The sequence below is a fragment of the Besnoitia besnoiti genome (genome assembly GCF_002563875.1).
Source record: "Besnoitia besnoiti strain Bb-Ger1 chromosome Unknown contig00018, whole genome shotgun sequence".
NCBI lineage: Eukaryota > Apicomplexa > Conoidasida > Eucoccidiorida > Sarcocystidae > Besnoitia > Besnoitia besnoiti.
In genome coordinates this window covers 338,922-354,725 of record NW_021703918.1, presented here as the reverse complement: position 1 = coordinate 354,725, position 15,804 = coordinate 338,922, and the positions used below count along the sequence as shown (strand labels likewise).

Genomic DNA, 15,804 nt, shown 5'->3' with positions numbered 1-15,804 from the left:
GATAGATAGATAGATAGATATAGATATAAGATAGATAGATAGATAGAATATAGATAGATAGAATAATGATAGATAGATTAGATAGATAGATGAATAGATATAAATAGATAGATAGATAGATAGATAATAGATAAGAAAAATAGATATAGATAAATAGATAAAAAAAAAAAAAAAGATATGATAATAGATATAGATATAGATAGATAGATAGATGAATAGATATAGATAGATAGATAGATGAAATAAGATATAAGATAGATAGATAGATGATATAGAAAATAGATAGATATGATAGATAGATAGATAATGATAAGATAGACAGATAAGAGTAGATAGATGATAGATAGATAAAAGATATAAAAGATAGATAGATAGATAGATAGATAGATAGATAGATAAAAAAAAAAAAAAAAAAAAAAAAAAAAAAAAAAAAAAAAAAATAGATAGATAGATAGATAGATAGATAGATAGATAATGAATAGATAGATAGATAGATAAAAAAAAAAGATAGAAATAGAATAGAATAGATAGATAGATAGTAGATAGATAGATAGAATAGAATAGATAGATAGATAGATAAGATAGATAGATAGATAATAGAATAGATAGATAGATAATAGATAGATAAGATAGATAGATAGATAAGATAGATAGATATAGATAGATAGATAGGTAGATAGATAGATAGATAGATAGATAGATAGATAGATAGATAGATAGATAGATAGATAGATATAGATAGATAGATAGGATAGATATAGATAGATAGATAGATAGATAGATATAGATAGATAGATAGATGAATAGATATAGAGAGATAGATAGATATATAGATAGATAGATAGATACAGATAGACAGATAGATAGATAGATAGATATAGATAGATGGATATAGATAGATAGATAGATAGATAGATAGATAGATAGATAGATAGATAGATAGATAGATAGATAGATAGATAGATAGATAGATAGATAGATAGATAGATAGATAGATAGATAGATAGATAGATAGATAGATAGATAGATAGATAGATAGATAGATAGATAAGATAGATAGATAGATAGATAGATAGATAGATAGATAGATAGATAGATAGATAGATAGATAGATAGATAGATAGATAGATATAGATAGATATAGATAGATATAGATAGATAGGGAGATAGAGAGAGAGTGATAGAGATAGGTACATCAGATTGATAGATTAGTGGAGAGATCAATGGATAGATCAATAGATGGATTAATAGATAGACAGATATGGAATGATAGAGAGGTAGATATATAGAGATGAGTGTGATGTAGCGAATGATGTAGACACAACGCGAATGCGGATCTGCTCCTGGAGGGCGCGGCTGCTCATAGACATTCATTTCTTTCTCCCTACTTCTATACTTGGATAGGCGTGTCAGCCTTGTATGGCGGTGCGCGTCGTGCGCTGGCCCCTGTTGCAACTCGCTATACGGGACACGTTCGGGATATGTCTAGGCCTATCTTTCTCGGCATGCATCGATCGAGACGACACCTGGTGCACGACTGCTAGCGTCAAAGCCGCGTTTCCGCCGCCGCGGATCGGACAGAAAACTTACGCGTTCTCTGCCAAAAGAACCGACCATGTTCACTGCTTCTTGCGAAGAAATGAACTCCCACACGCCATCCGAACAGATAAGCAAAAATTCATCGCGACCGTCCACGAGTTGGTACTCTGGAGAAAGAAGGCAATGAAGGCTTGACAGAGCGTGACAAAAGGCGAAACACAATCCCGGTTACGGTACTACATCCAGCAATATGTGCTTTACACGCAAACACGCGCTATCGCTGTGGAGATGAGGACAACCACAGGGAAGGCACGCAAGCCAATATTCATATACAGAGTTTGCTCTTATATGCCTATATGCCTGTATGTACATATATATACACTATATTCATACAAAGAGTTTGCTCGTATATGCCTATATGTCTTTATATACATACATATACACGTGTGTGCTGCCTTATGTTTATGTATATTTATGCATCATGGACAAGTTTGACGCCTCCGTAGGTCAGCTGGGATATGCGACACGCATGGGACCCCTCGCCTCGACACCTTACACCTTATAACACGGCGCGCACGCGAGACTTTAGGTGCGTAAGTCATGCGCGATCTCTACCGAGACAGAAGAGAGCTTCTAGACGTTGACGCTCGTCAATCGGAGCGCGCGGTGGCGGCAACCGGCACGCCTCTGCTTTCGCGTTTTACCTCGGACTTCGGGATCTGGAATGACCCCAGCTTGCGTTGCAATCGTGTCGCCAATAGCCCGACTCATGGCGAGCCCCGGAAAAAGTCGGTTTTTCAAAAACACGCGGTGCGGAACGTCTCCTTCTAGGCGTCGTACTTGGCCGCCTACAGACGAACATCAGCGGGCGACCCTCCGGCGGTCGTCTCGAGACCGCAGCCGTGCGAAACGCGCCCACGAGGCTCGCCACGGTTCAGTTGCGCACAGGGGAAGTGACGCCGTCGCGACGCCGCCCACGTTTCCATGAAAGACTCAAAAATGCTTATGAAGGTCGCCAAATGCACAGACGCCCAAGGCAAGCATGAATACTATATATATATATATATATATATATATATATATATATATATATATATATATATATACACGTATGCCCGTCTGCATGCGTGTGTGCACGGGAGTATGTTTTGTCTTGTAGTGTGTTTAAGAAAACACCTGGATGTGGGGGTTTCCTTTAGGATTTGTGTTAGTGATCGCATGGTTCGATATCGCATTATATACGCAAATGCTGTTGGCCTACCTGACTTGATAATTCTTTGCTTTTCTAATTCGTTGGTTGGCTTGTGGTCGACCGTTAAGTCCATTGCTCTGAGGCGAATAAGCGATCGATCTCCGCGTTCGGCTCCCGCTGCGGCAGCTCACACATGCACGACCTTCGCGGCTGCACATGTCCTATCAGCCTCAGGAAAAACGCGGCATGGCGACGTACCCTGCAGAACTGCACTGCGCGCGTCCCTATCAAAAGTGTCTACTTGCTGTTGACGGCCGTAGCACATATATACATATATATGCATATACATATATGTATATATGTAGAGGTACAGGGGGCAGAGACGGGAATATCACATTGGTTTGGAGACGTCAAGGAACATGTGTATATATATGCGAATGTATATTTATATGTATACAAATGCATATATACGCCGAACTGCGTAGGCGCGATTCATCCTAAACCCGAAATGGCGGCGTTCCCAAGGCTTCAGATGTCTGCGTCCGAGCACATGCGGCGACCCCCTGCGCACGTTCGCCCCTAGAGGCCAGGTACTCAAAACAAAGCTCAGCGAAAATATCACTTTTCCCTCCTCTCAGCCGTCGCGCCTTACCGTCTCTCGAAGCTTGCAGGGGATCGGGGCTGCCGTGACCCGCGCCCTCCCAAGAGGGCCTTCCCTGCACCTGGCGCCCGGTAGATGACAGCAGCCTGAAGGGCGGTTCGCGACGGCCAATCACCGCGCGGCTGTCGCCCACGTGGGCGACGAAAAGTTTTTTCTGGGCGTGGATGTGGAGCACAACTGTGGCGGTCGTGCCGCTCATGCTGCAGTCGATGCCTTGCCCGCCGCTCGGAATGGCGTCCGTCTGATCCTCGAGCTCGTTGTGAACCTGAAGCGAAACGGGAAAAAGGCGGTCACAGAGCCTCCTTCCCGCAAGAAACCCTTTATATGTATGTATTCTATAAATGGAGTGATGTGCCTATATGTATTCTTATACATGGAGTGATGTGCCTATAATACATATATAAATGTATATATATATATATATATATATATATATATATATATATATATATATACGCAGACAGGGATTTCTGGGTGTCTATTGATACTATATATGTATTTATTCATATATGTAGATGAACAGATCTTCATATATATACTCATGTATGTGCATGTGCAGACAGAGACGCGGATACAGGAAGCACGGAGTGTGTTTTACCTTTGTAAACGAGGCGTGTAGAGCACGCAATGGCGACGAAAGGAAGGGCGGCTCGCCGTAGAGAAGCCGTGCAGGGAGTTCTCGCTGGACGTAGTTGCTCACGTCGTGCCCGAAAGGGCCGTGGCCGTCGAAGGCTCCATACAGACACCACTTATCTACCCTGACGCAGAGAGCAAACGTGTCCGCCGGAGTGTGTCTCCTGCGTCTTCGTCCCGTTTGAGTGCCGGGTGTCTACGTAGGTAGGCTTACTAGGCGTCACCCATAAATTTATATATATATATATATGCATTTATGTAGATCTAAATATGGGTACACGCACCTTCCCGGGACTCCGCATCTCGCGAGGTGCGTAACGATACAAACGAAAGCCTACACGCGTGTTTGAAACGCACTTGATGATGAAGAAATCGTCTTGGTTGGGCGACTCCGGCTTGAAGCCCTTTTTGCAGCACATGCCAATGCCAAACTGGCTGAGCGAGTCCTGCTGAGCGGCCTGTCCGTGCTTCTCCACTTTCTTGTCCTGTAAGAGACACCCCGCGAAGGAAGGTGGCGCGGCTGGGCGACCTGTCAGTTTCGGAGTCTGTCGAGGCGCTTGCAGACAGCACGTATTGCTCGCGAGCCACGCATGTTAGATACGTCGTCATGCCTTCACTTCGAGCGCAGCTGGCAAAGCAGAAGTCTTCATTTTCTGTGTTGTCTGCCGTCTTGTGTTGAACTATTCCACCTCAAAGAGATGAAAGGGACAACGGGTGGCGATGAGTCTGGACACACGCACACCTATGGCCTTTTACGAGGAGTTGACTTGACCCTTGGAACTAGATGGACATGGCTGCATATTTGTTGAGAATAATTCAACTTTTGTGTGCGAAGCCGTGGTTGTGCATAGGCGTGTGAGACCCAGTTCGACGTTTCACGTCACTCTCACCGCACCTCAAAATTGTCCTGCGTTCGTTCGCTGGACAGACCGGCAACACTAAGTCTCCTCGCCGTTCTCGAATTCGCCTGTTTTGATTGTGTCGCCACGGAGTCTCCTTGTTTCTTCTGTTCCGAAGCCTGTGCCCCACCTGCTTCTCTTCCTCCATTTCCTCCTTCGGCAGACGAACCGCCTGCTGCTGCCGCGGCCACCTTGACTGACGTGAGACCTCGCTCTTCGCCGTCGTCCTCTGGAGTATCCACGGAGGCCACGGCCGCAGACTGTGAGAGGGACAGGTGCCGCCTCTGGCGGTCTTTCAACAAGGGCGAATTCGTTCCCTCACCTTCGTCCTCAAACTCTGAAGAAGACGAAAGCGAGACATCGCCTTCGTGAGGCTGCCCCTGGGAGTCGCCGCAGCTTCGGTCGAGCCCCTGATCCGCACGCGGATCTCCTCGTTGCAGGCGCCTCTCCCCCCTTCCCGGAAGCTCATTTCGTTTCATCCGCGCTCTCTCGCCATCGCTCTCTGAGGTCGCGTCCTCACGTCCCCTTGTGGAAGACGTGGAGTCGTCTCCACGAGCCCGTTCTTCCCTCTCCGCTGATTCCAGCCCGCGGGCTTGCGCCCGAAGGAGCCCGACGGCGGTCTCCTGGTCAACGGCAATGATCGCTTTCCCTCGTTCTCTTTCGTCTTCCTTCGCCTCCGCAGAACGCGACAGGGAGAGGCGGCGTCTCCTGAACGGCGAGGGCGACTCTCTGCCCTCGGAGGATTCGGCTTCTTCTCCCGCGGCCGCAGCTTGCTCGCTTGCTTCCGTCCCCATCCAAACATCTGCGCGCTCTCCGTGGGGTGACCCTGAAGCGCCCCTCTCCTTCTCAGTCTCGCCTCCTGGGAGCGCGTCTACCGGTGAGAGGCTACCCTCCTCGCCTTCCTCTCGCCGTTCTTCTCGTTTTCCCTGCCCACTCTGACCGGCTTCCATCCTCGGATCCGCGGGTTCAGCTTGCTTGGGATTCGCTGACGAGCTCAGGCTGGCGGCGTGAGATATGCTTCTGGTGACGGCCACCAGCGAGCTGGGGTCGCGTGTTTGGGCAGGTGTGGAGGCCTTGGCGACGTTGTTGTGCGCGTCCTGCGTGGAGGGCGGGTGATTGGTGCCGTCACCCCAGCCTCTCGCTGGCGACTTGGGGAGCTCCACGCTCACGTCTGCGCTGCCGAATGGAGAAGAAACCGGCGAGGTGTCGTAGTGGTGCGGATACGGACGATGCATAGGCCGCGGTGACGGCGCGCCCGCGTGGTTTCGTGGAGGAGAGGACAGTTTTGCAAATGCAGAGCGGCCCGCTGGGGGCGGCGAAACGTCAGACTTACTCGACAAGCTGGTCGCTCCCCTCGACAGACGTCTGCTCTGCGGACGCGAGCGGTATTGGCTCCTTTCGCCTGCAAACACAGACGTGTCTCTTTCCCCAGGCATTTCTGTGTCATTGCTCGCAGGCGTGAGTGCAGACAGCCTATCCGAGCCTCACAGGTAATTGCAATGAAACGTGCGTAGAGGACAGAGGACAGACAGACACAGACGTTCAGCCCCGAGAGGAGTACGAACAGATCCCTGTCTTCCCGCCGAAAGCCGAGATGCATAGATATACGTATATAAGATAGTTTAACATGAATACTCGTATGTGCGCATATATCTATATATATATATATATATATAGAGAGAGAGAGAGAGAGATAGATACGTACATCAAAGCATGCCTGTGAGTGAGCGGCAAGAGGCGTGTCCTTGCAAATGTGTGTGCTATTGTAGACATTTCGTGCAGGAGATGCAAATCACGAGAGGCCTGGCCTCTCTACCAATAGGCAGGACATGCGAATTCCGATGCCTGCGGACGAACCTGTCGAGAGACTCTGGCCGGCGATCGAACCTGAGGAGGCAGTGTTAAGTTTGGACACGCAGGTCCCCATGCTCGCGTTGTGCTCGGGGCTGTTGCTGTTCTCTGGCGAACTCGGCGTGTTTCAGTCACTAAAGAGAGAAATGAAGAGACCGCCGCTGGGCACTGCAGCGTCCAATACATCCATCACGGTGCCGTTGACTCAGCGCGCCTGACGGCGGGATAACACGAGCAGCGAGAAAACGAGGACAGCGACCAGAGAGGGCTGGGATAGGAAAGATTAAGATGGGAGTCGGAAGAAGGAGGAGCAAACGGAGAATTACATGACGACAACGAAGACGCAAAGCCCGCGTCATTCCATCTTGTTGGGCAACGGCACAGGCATACCGAGGTGTAGAGGGCGCTTCGCGAGTTGTCGATTTAGCCGTAGAAAACCGGAAAAGTGAGCAAATGAGGAAATCCGAGGGCGTACTCACAGTCTCAGTTCACGGAACCAAGCCTATGTGCAGACGGGATGAGTACACGACTACGTATAATCATGTATGGTAAGGTAACTATCTACATTCACATGCATGCCGACGAACCTGTGGAAGGAACAACACACGTGCAACAGGACATCGCGCATTGTGCTGTTTCCGATTTTACGTCGTCCTTTGTTGTGGGAAACTGCTTTGTGACAGAGCGGAGAGATACGCTATGTTTTGAAGGCGTAGGTCCGTGAACGGGAGTGTGTAATCACGCAGACAAACACACCTCTCTGTCCTATCACATGGTCTTGCAACCTGTTGCCATGCGACTCCTGAAATTACGTGATGGCGTGGAACGGTGGGCACACCGAGGCAACTGCAGAGACTCGTCAGGCCGCTGCAGGCGGCCACGGACAAGCGGGGACTTGCACGATATGCACACCGCTTGAATCGGTGTTTTTTGCCTGGGTGAAAGAGCAGATCAGGCAATACAGCTCGCGTGCTTGACCAGCAGGGCACGGCACAGGGCACGGGGACCCGGAAGACGAAGGATTTCACCTGTCTCCAGAGCAGCGAAAAACGTACGTGAGAGAGGCAATGTGCTCTGCCGAAATCTCCGGAACGAATTTGAAAAGAAGAACCAAAAAGAAGCAGCTGTTCAAAGAGAGATTCAAGGGGGATGCAGAGTGTGGAAAACCTGGTCAATTGAAGTCATTGGGCATAATCAACGAAACGCCCGGATAGTTGTATGATGATGCGGCGGTCGCTGACAGAACGGAACAGCATCTCCCCAGCAGCAGGCTGGAGAAAAGAGGTTTTGTACAACAGTGCAATGCATCGGACTCTTTCACAGAGGCTAGGCGCGAACACGGCGCTGCAGGGTCCACTCCACCGCCTGGCTACGCATGTGCATGGCATCTACATATTGCAATTTTCTTCCGGCCTCCACCCAGTAAATCACGAATTCCTTTGTTGATCCAGGCCCGCGAAACGCTCTGTGAAGGTGTGATTAGTCGTCGAAAGCTCGTCTCCCCATAGAGTGACGGAAGCCGGGAAGGTGTATCAACGCCAGCATCAGGCTCAAACTTGTGTGTGGTTATGACGGCTATGGAACGAAGTTCGTCGTTTTTTGCCTGTTTCATGAGTTTCGCGGTGCATGGTGATATTTAACTGTCAGCCACATTGAGAGGGCACTGCTGGTTGGGGTAATTAGGTTGTTGCACGCGAAAACTATAATGTTCTGGCGAGATATCCTCCAGCGCCGTGCAGCCATCATCGACGAGAGCGGCAGTTGCGTGTTACGAGCGGTATTGCGGTCAGGAATCCGATTCTTTCATTCTGTCGTGGATTGGAAGTATTCGCAAGCAAAACGCATACAAAGCATTAAATTTGTTTCCTCGAAGACAAACACCAGCTGTGCCCTCTTCCATTAGCTCCTGTGTCCGCGACGTGACCGGACCATCACACAATCGGTTTTGCAACAAAGCCTCTACTATCACAGACATCTCTGCCCAAGATAGGTGAAGTAAGAATCAAGTACCGTTTCCAGAGGTATTTCTGGAGACCTCATGCAGAGCTAGCAAGGTTTTGTGCTGTCCCTTCGTGCGCGCCTTAGGCACATATGATCTCACATGAGTACTTGCTTATGACCCGATGAACAGAAGCATTCAAGTGCCCTTATCCATCAAATGCATCCCACGAGACGTTCACATGATGCCTTCTGACATGGCCTGAGTCCAAACGACGATTATTCCAACGCCCCCTGTACAGACGAAAGCCGATATCATTTCATTTATTCAGAGTAGTAATACCTGATATTACATTCGAGACTCAGCCAGGAGTGTGTGCAGACGTACTGGCCTCGGGGAGCCCATCTGTAGCTTGTCCGCCGTTCTGGCTTCAACTGCGTCTTGAGACGCAGCAGCCACATCATAGTGAAATGTGTTTGCGACCAGTAGGGCGAATATATATAGCTCGCCAAGATATGCTCTATCGTTTGTCATCTTTAGATGACATTCCCTCTGCTTGTGCCCTGATATTATCTGATGCCCGTCTCGCGACACCAACGAAAGGTTTCACCTCAGTTTGCACACTAGTCACACACACGCAGAACGATCTCGATGAAAGCCCCATCAAACAGTACGACCAGCAGGAGGTAACCCATTAAGTCGTACGACTCGGATTTGTAACCATTCTGCAAATGCCATCCTTATGTCTATCCCAAAAGCTCCGTCATCTGTCGACAGTGCCCTACCCGATTTAACAGCGGTCCACTAAGACGCTCCTGGAGGAGAAATTGGGAGCTCATTATCGATATGGTTACGACGGCCTCAAGACTTGAGCGTGGTGGCTCTTTGAGTGCAAAAGCTGGCTGCTGATATATACGGCACGCCATTCAACCACCCGGCGCAGCCCCTCGAATATCGAAACTGGCCCCACAGGAGCGGTTTTAAGAAATAGGAAAGCGCACATGCAAATGTACCGTGGCGCACGACAGGAGCCCGATCTGCACAGTATGTCCAATACGAATCGCCGCATTCGTGGGCGGGTGAATAACTGCAAAGTTCGGATTTGTTCCTACTAGCAAATATTTTTGGAAAGTGTGCTTCGAGAGTTTCATTCGAGTTCAGGAACACTTTTAGAGTGTTTTACTGAGCCGGTGAACAAAGTGGCATGGTCGGGACGGGTATGTTCTGCAAACCGTCCAAGCGATTCACGTTGTTCGTACCAGTATTCGAATCGCCGACAGCTAGTACCAGGAATGTGCTTTGTGTAGAAGGGCATTAATGTACCCTTACGGCGCCTACAGGCAGGTTGCCAAAGATGGCCTCCACTACTCCTGGGGGAAAGAATTTAATACCAAGCGGTTCGTGCTCCTCCGCTGGCCTAAAGCAGTGCCCAGCGGCGGAATGCCACGATGCCGAACTTGACAAACTTCTTGGGGCATTGCAGCGTTTCAGATCGAAATGTGGAGCTGAATCCGAATCGTGTCTTACGCGAGAGGAACAAAGTGCTCTTGCTTTCTTACATCGGCGGATTGCCAAAACGTATACGGCTTCCCGTCACTTTGTTGAGGCAGTCGCCCACCACGAAGCGGCGATTCACCTCCTGCGCCATCACCTCCTTCGGCGAACCTCGTCTGGTAGGAGCGCCGCTGACACGCGGCTCCAGAGGAAACATTCGGCGGAGTCAAGGCAGCAGCCGCCAGCGGCCACGCCAAGGAAGAGAGGCAGACAAAGTAGGCAAGAAAAAAGGGAGAACTCCGACAAGGGAGGCCGTTCATCGTCTCGCTCATCGGTCTCATCGAACTCATCTCACTGGTCTCGCTCGTCACGATCGTCTCCGCCGTCTACATCATCTGCATCATGTTCCTCTCCCTCAGGTTCAGCCGGCGCATCGTCTCCTACGGCCTCTCAGTCAGAATTCCCCTCCCACAAACGACGGCCAGCACCTCGGAGGAAGGACCGTCTCCATCGTCATATGATGCTTCTCGCCGCAGGGTTGCACGATCTGGCACAAATCCATAGCTTCCTCAAAGACTCTGACACTGCAGCAGGGCTGCTGCAAGAGGCCGTGTCTATCGTGGAAAAAGCTGACAAAACGGAACATCGTGTATGCCAGTATTTTCACGACGTGCTCAAGCGTCTGCGTGCGCGGCAGCAACACCGGTCGACAGTCCGTGTTAGAGAGCCGGATGAGGCCGCGAAAAACAAGAGTGACGATGACATTAAGAATCCAGGCGCAGTATCGCGCGCGCGGCCTAAAGACGAATCAGCTGAACACACTCCATCTAGGATATCGACGCTGTCGACACTCGGGTCTCTCTCGTCGTCGGAGTGTGACAAACGTAGAGACGCACTTTCAGCGTCCATTGGCGTCGAGGTAAAGCCTAATACGGAGTGTGGATATGGGGTAACTCCCTCGTCGAGGAACATGGGGGCTGAGAGTACCGTTAGCATCACCGAAGTATTCTCCGCTTCCGCTTCTTGTCCCAGCCGCGTACCAAAAGCTGCTCTTCTCAGCTCGGGCGGAAAACGCAAACTCAGTCGAGCACCCAGTTCGAATCGAGCCTTGCCATTCGTTGAACCAAGCACGGCACCTCAGTCGCCGTCTGTAACTTCTGTAGTCGCCCCTCGACTTTCCTCTTCAGCTGTATCTGCAGCTGATCCTCTCTCGCTTCAGACGTCGTCTGGACCTTCGCATCAGTCCGTCCTTCCATCGTCTGTGACTCCCACTTCTCTTTCCTGCAACGACATGTCTGCCGCATGGTCACCATCTACAAACGTGAAAATGGAGGTCTTTTCAGAAACATGCGCCCCAGGCAGCGTGAGGGCAGAGGCGCTCGTCGGATCCCTGAAGCGCTTGGCGTCAGCGGCTGGAAGAGCCTCGGGACGGCGAAACCCTCGCTGGCCTCGAGGCGTGTTCAGACCCTTCGTACGGGGTTCTACAATGCGCGCTAGCGCTCTCACAGCTACCGGCAAAGGTCGTGTTGGGCGCGCTAGCGCGGTTCAGACGCGAACCCCTGCCGAAACGGGTTGCGGCAGCGTTGGCGGATGTGCGTTTGACGATGGGATCGCTGATTTGCGAGGCACTACGGGCGTCGCCGCTTGTGCCAGTCCAGAGAGATCTGCGCACAACTGCGCCATCGCTGGCAGGTACGCCGAACTCGAAAAAGGCAGGAGGTGCAGCGTTTTTGGCAGCCCTGGGAACAGCAGAAGTGGGAGTCGCGGTGACGCCGGAGAAGGGCTTCTGAAGAATTGCTGGCTGACACCCCGTACGAGGCAGAGCTACGAATCCCTGCTAGACGTCGCGGACCTCTTGAATCGCGGGGAGTGCACTTCACCAGCAGCGGGACACAGGCGAGGCGGTGGAAGATGCGAGACACCCTTATCCGCTGGGCGGCAGCCGCTGAATGCGCCGACAAGAGCGGTCAGCGGCCTAAACCTCTGCTGTTTGGGAGCTTCGTCTGCAGCAGCCAGCCCTCCCTCGGAGTCGTATGCAGAGGCTAATGAAGACAGGGTCCAGCAAGTCTCACCGGCCAAAGGAACACTGCGAAAGGCTCTGAGCTCGAGTGCGAATCAAAAAGGAAGCACACACGCCAGGGCAAAGCCACTGACTCGGCGTCGCCTCATAGAGTGCTGCGCTCAACCTGAATGCCGAGCGACGTGTGAGTCCAGTGAGCTGAGCGAAGAGGCCGACAGCAGCTCAAATCTGCGCAGCCGACACCTGGGCTACCCCTCTCCCTCCTCCTCAGCTTCCTCCTCCCCTTCTCAGCGCATGTCGTCGCCCGACAGTAGCGACGACAGCTTCTCTCTGGGTTGTCGACAGCCAGTCATCCGTCCACTGGACCAGGAAGGCAACACGGCATCCAGCGACGTGTTGAAATCCCGAGGTGCTGGCGGAAGAAGCTCTGCGACATCTTCGACCCCGACAGCCACGGGAGCGTTGCAGGCTTCGCTGAGCTCTTCAAAGCCGTCTGAGGCGCTCGAGCAGCCTGCAGAAGGGTCGAAAGAATGTCAGCAGGACAAGCCCGCGTCCGCCTGCTCTGAAGTTACGGCGGTTTGTCACTTTTGCGGTGTCGCGGAAATTCTTCACTGGCGTCGAGAACGGGCGCCCGCACAGCACACGGCGCCTCTAGGCTGCTCCGTCGCTGAGACCCTTGGACGTTACAGCCGAGGCGGCGGAAAGTTGGGGGAAACAGGAGTCGAACTCATGAAGGGCGCGCGGGAGCTCCCCCGACCCCCTGTACGTACAGTGGAGCGACGGAGGTGTGCGTGTCGAGTGACATTTTATCGCGATATGACGTGGAAAGTGATCGTGAACCCTTTAAAATCGCTCGCAAGCGCGGACCTGGAAGACCGACACGAGGGCTCTACGCCTGGGGCAAACCGCTGTTGCGGAAACGAGAGTCGACGGCGAAGGGGAAGGCCACAAGAGATAGACGATAGGCTCGATCTTTCGGCGCAGCTTGAACTTACCGGCCGCATGAGGACGCTGGAGGGCGTGGGGCAAGGGGAACCAGGCAGAGAGGCAAGCAGTCCACCGTTGAGCGAGGACGAGAAGCCTGGGGCGCGGAGAGATTCTTCCGCGCCGTACTCAGAGGAACGTGAGATACCAAACGGATTACAGACACTCACATACAGCACAATCTGCCTTTCGCGGGAACACATGCGTCCCAGACTCCACGAGCTTGGATTCAGGAGGCAGGAACAGTTACTTCGAGGTTCCAGAAGCCGAATGCATCTTGCAAGTGCGTTTCGATTGGAACTATGTTCAGTGACGCCGATTTGAGTACGCACAGCGACCTACGACTGACCCTCAGTTTCGTCTCTGCGTGGTTCTTTTCACAGACACCGGACCCCCTGCCACAGCCTCACGACCCGCGCGTGGCTGCACCGCGACGATCGCTCAGCTTCGCGAAGAGGCGAACTCCATTATTCAACATCTCCTTATCGACCAGCAGGCATGTCCCGACGGCGCCAGCCCCTCCAAACCTGAGAACAACGCGAGACGCCGGATGCAGACAGAAGGCTCCACGACCTCTGCAGCCCGCTCATCGGCCGCGGCGACGAGCCCTTCAGACAGGCAAAATGGGGATGCAGAGCAGAGAGAAATCGGCGGAGGGCGCAGGGCTGGGGCGTCAGATGGAGGGCTAGAGGCGGAGGCGACGCATGCGCGACATGCCTCAGCAGCTCTCAGACTTCATGAGTATTTGGTCCAAATCGACAGACCTCCCGTACCGCTCATGTTTGTGCTCGGGCCCCTCATATCCTGAAACCGTTACAGAATGAGAGAGAGCAAAATCCCATCTAGAGGAACCGGAAGGCAGTGGAAGAACAGAAAGTGCATCCAACTGGCTGTACACCTATACGCCGCAGCAGCAGCATGTAGAGATATTGCTGAAGGCACTCCTGGATTTCTTGGATCAAGAGGAGGCGCAAGCAGCTGGCGCCCATGCGAGTATATTTATAACCACCGTAGCGTCTAACACCACCTTTCTGTGCACTCCACGCTACAATCCAGTTCTTTCACTGTATGACTTTTTTTGTCTCATCGCGCAAAATCGAATGCAATCCTTGTGTGGGAGGTGGTACCGCTGCAGCACCGCACACATGACCGAAAAGGTAAACATTTCACTTCCGCAGCTTCTATGCCTCCTGCAAAGTTGCCCAGCGGTTATGATTCGGTGCCCTAACCCCCACCTGCGACGGCCTTTGTCAGAGTCAGTCCATCGCACCGGCAGAACTAAACCATGCTCTGCTTCAGAAGCACCCAGTGTGTGAGGCGATTGTGTGGCAGCTTGCTGTAAACACCTTTCGTGCTTCCAATTGACCATTTTGGCAGGACTCACCGCGGTTCGGTCCCGCGATACACAGGCCTTGAACGTGGACACTCGTGAGCAGACGTCCGTCGCCCGCACTCTGAGATTCAGTTTCGCATCAGGGGCACCTCGAGGGGATATAGAGCGCCTGTCGAGTTGCATAAGGAAGATTTCACCCTGTTTATGATGTACGCGATGTAAAGGTACCAGACGTCCATTACCGATCAAATAACAGCTGAAGCTAGATCGTACTGCATACCCAAGATATGACCCATCCACGGACTATATTTCGATTCGTATCCGCGACTTGGTGTCAACTGATCTCTGCTTGCCTCGCCTCGCTACCAGCACGGCTCTAGCAGCCTCCGCAGCCTTGTGCGTGAGCCAGTGCATACGCGCCTGTCGCGGGTCTGGCAAATACAGTCTAATCCAGCTGGCGTAGCCTGTTTGTGTCACGAGTCGTACCGGGCCTGAGGCCTCAAAGCGCTCCCTGACTCCGGCGGGGACGACAGCTGGCATCGCAGGAAAAGACTGCGTTTGGCTCCAGTGCCTCTGGCAAAGCGGCTGCTACAGGCGTAGGAGAGGCGCCGCGGCGGCGCGCAGTCGGTGGAGGAGAGGGCACGACGCATAGGGGAGAGGGAGGATGCGATGAGACACACAGAGGGGAGGGAAACTCCCAGTCACACAGCCGGAAAGCCCAGGTGACATCAGGTCACACACAGGGGCGAAAGAGGCGGGCGGAATTTAGGGGTAGAGTTGTTCACGGCAGAAACAAACTGAGCCAACATGGCGCGGCGAACACAACTCCGGGGAGAGGAAAAATCGCCTCTCCCGCACGTTGACCCTAGATCGCGTGCTGAATCCACGGCGGAGACAACATAACGTGAGCAGTCGTGGAGAGGTACACGAAAACAAAGACACCTTCGTAGCTCCATCCGGCGTCCAGCCTTGCAAAAGAGGCACGAAGCACCGAAGCGATGGAACGCACAGAAACGTTTTTTCAGCAGCCAAACACTGGCGCGCCATGCGTGGACTCTCGACACGGCGGTGGCGGCGCGCAGGGAAACGTTCCCTGCGCAGAAGACTTTCCTTCTCTTTCTCGAAATTCGCGACACACCAACCATTGCACGTTCGCCCCGAAACAAGAACGACACCTCGTTCGCTCATCTTCGGCGTCTCATGACCAAACAAATATGCCCATTTCTGTTTCAGCGGGAGAAGAGAGAACAACGACCAAC

General features: G+C 52.0%; 2 protein-coding genes across 2 annotated transcripts; one reads left to right on the top strand and one right to left on the bottom strand.

The window, feature by feature from the left end:
* Nucleotides 1-1,491: 1,491 nt before the first annotated feature.
* Nucleotides 1,492-6,159, bottom strand: BESB_032950 (putative PP2C; the record flags this gene model as incomplete). Its single annotated transcript, XM_029361887.1, has 7 exons — nt 1,492-1,706; nt 2,244-2,387; nt 2,801-2,908; nt 3,384-3,657; nt 3,991-4,150; nt 4,383-4,510; nt 4,921-6,159. The coding sequence occupies 7 exons, from the start codon at nt 6,157-6,159 to the stop codon at nt 1,492-1,494; spliced, it is 2,268 nt and encodes a 755-aa protein (XP_029215107.1).
* Nucleotides 6,160-10,725: 4,566 nt separating this feature from the next.
* On the top strand, nt 10,726-14,020 carry BESB_032940 (uncharacterized protein; the record flags this gene model as incomplete). Its single annotated transcript, XM_029361886.1, has 2 exons — nt 10,726-13,351; nt 13,596-14,020. The coding sequence occupies 2 exons, from the start codon at nt 10,726-10,728 to the stop codon at nt 14,018-14,020; spliced, it is 3,051 nt and encodes a 1,016-aa protein (XP_029215106.1).
* Nucleotides 14,021-15,804: the final 1,784 nt, after the last annotated feature.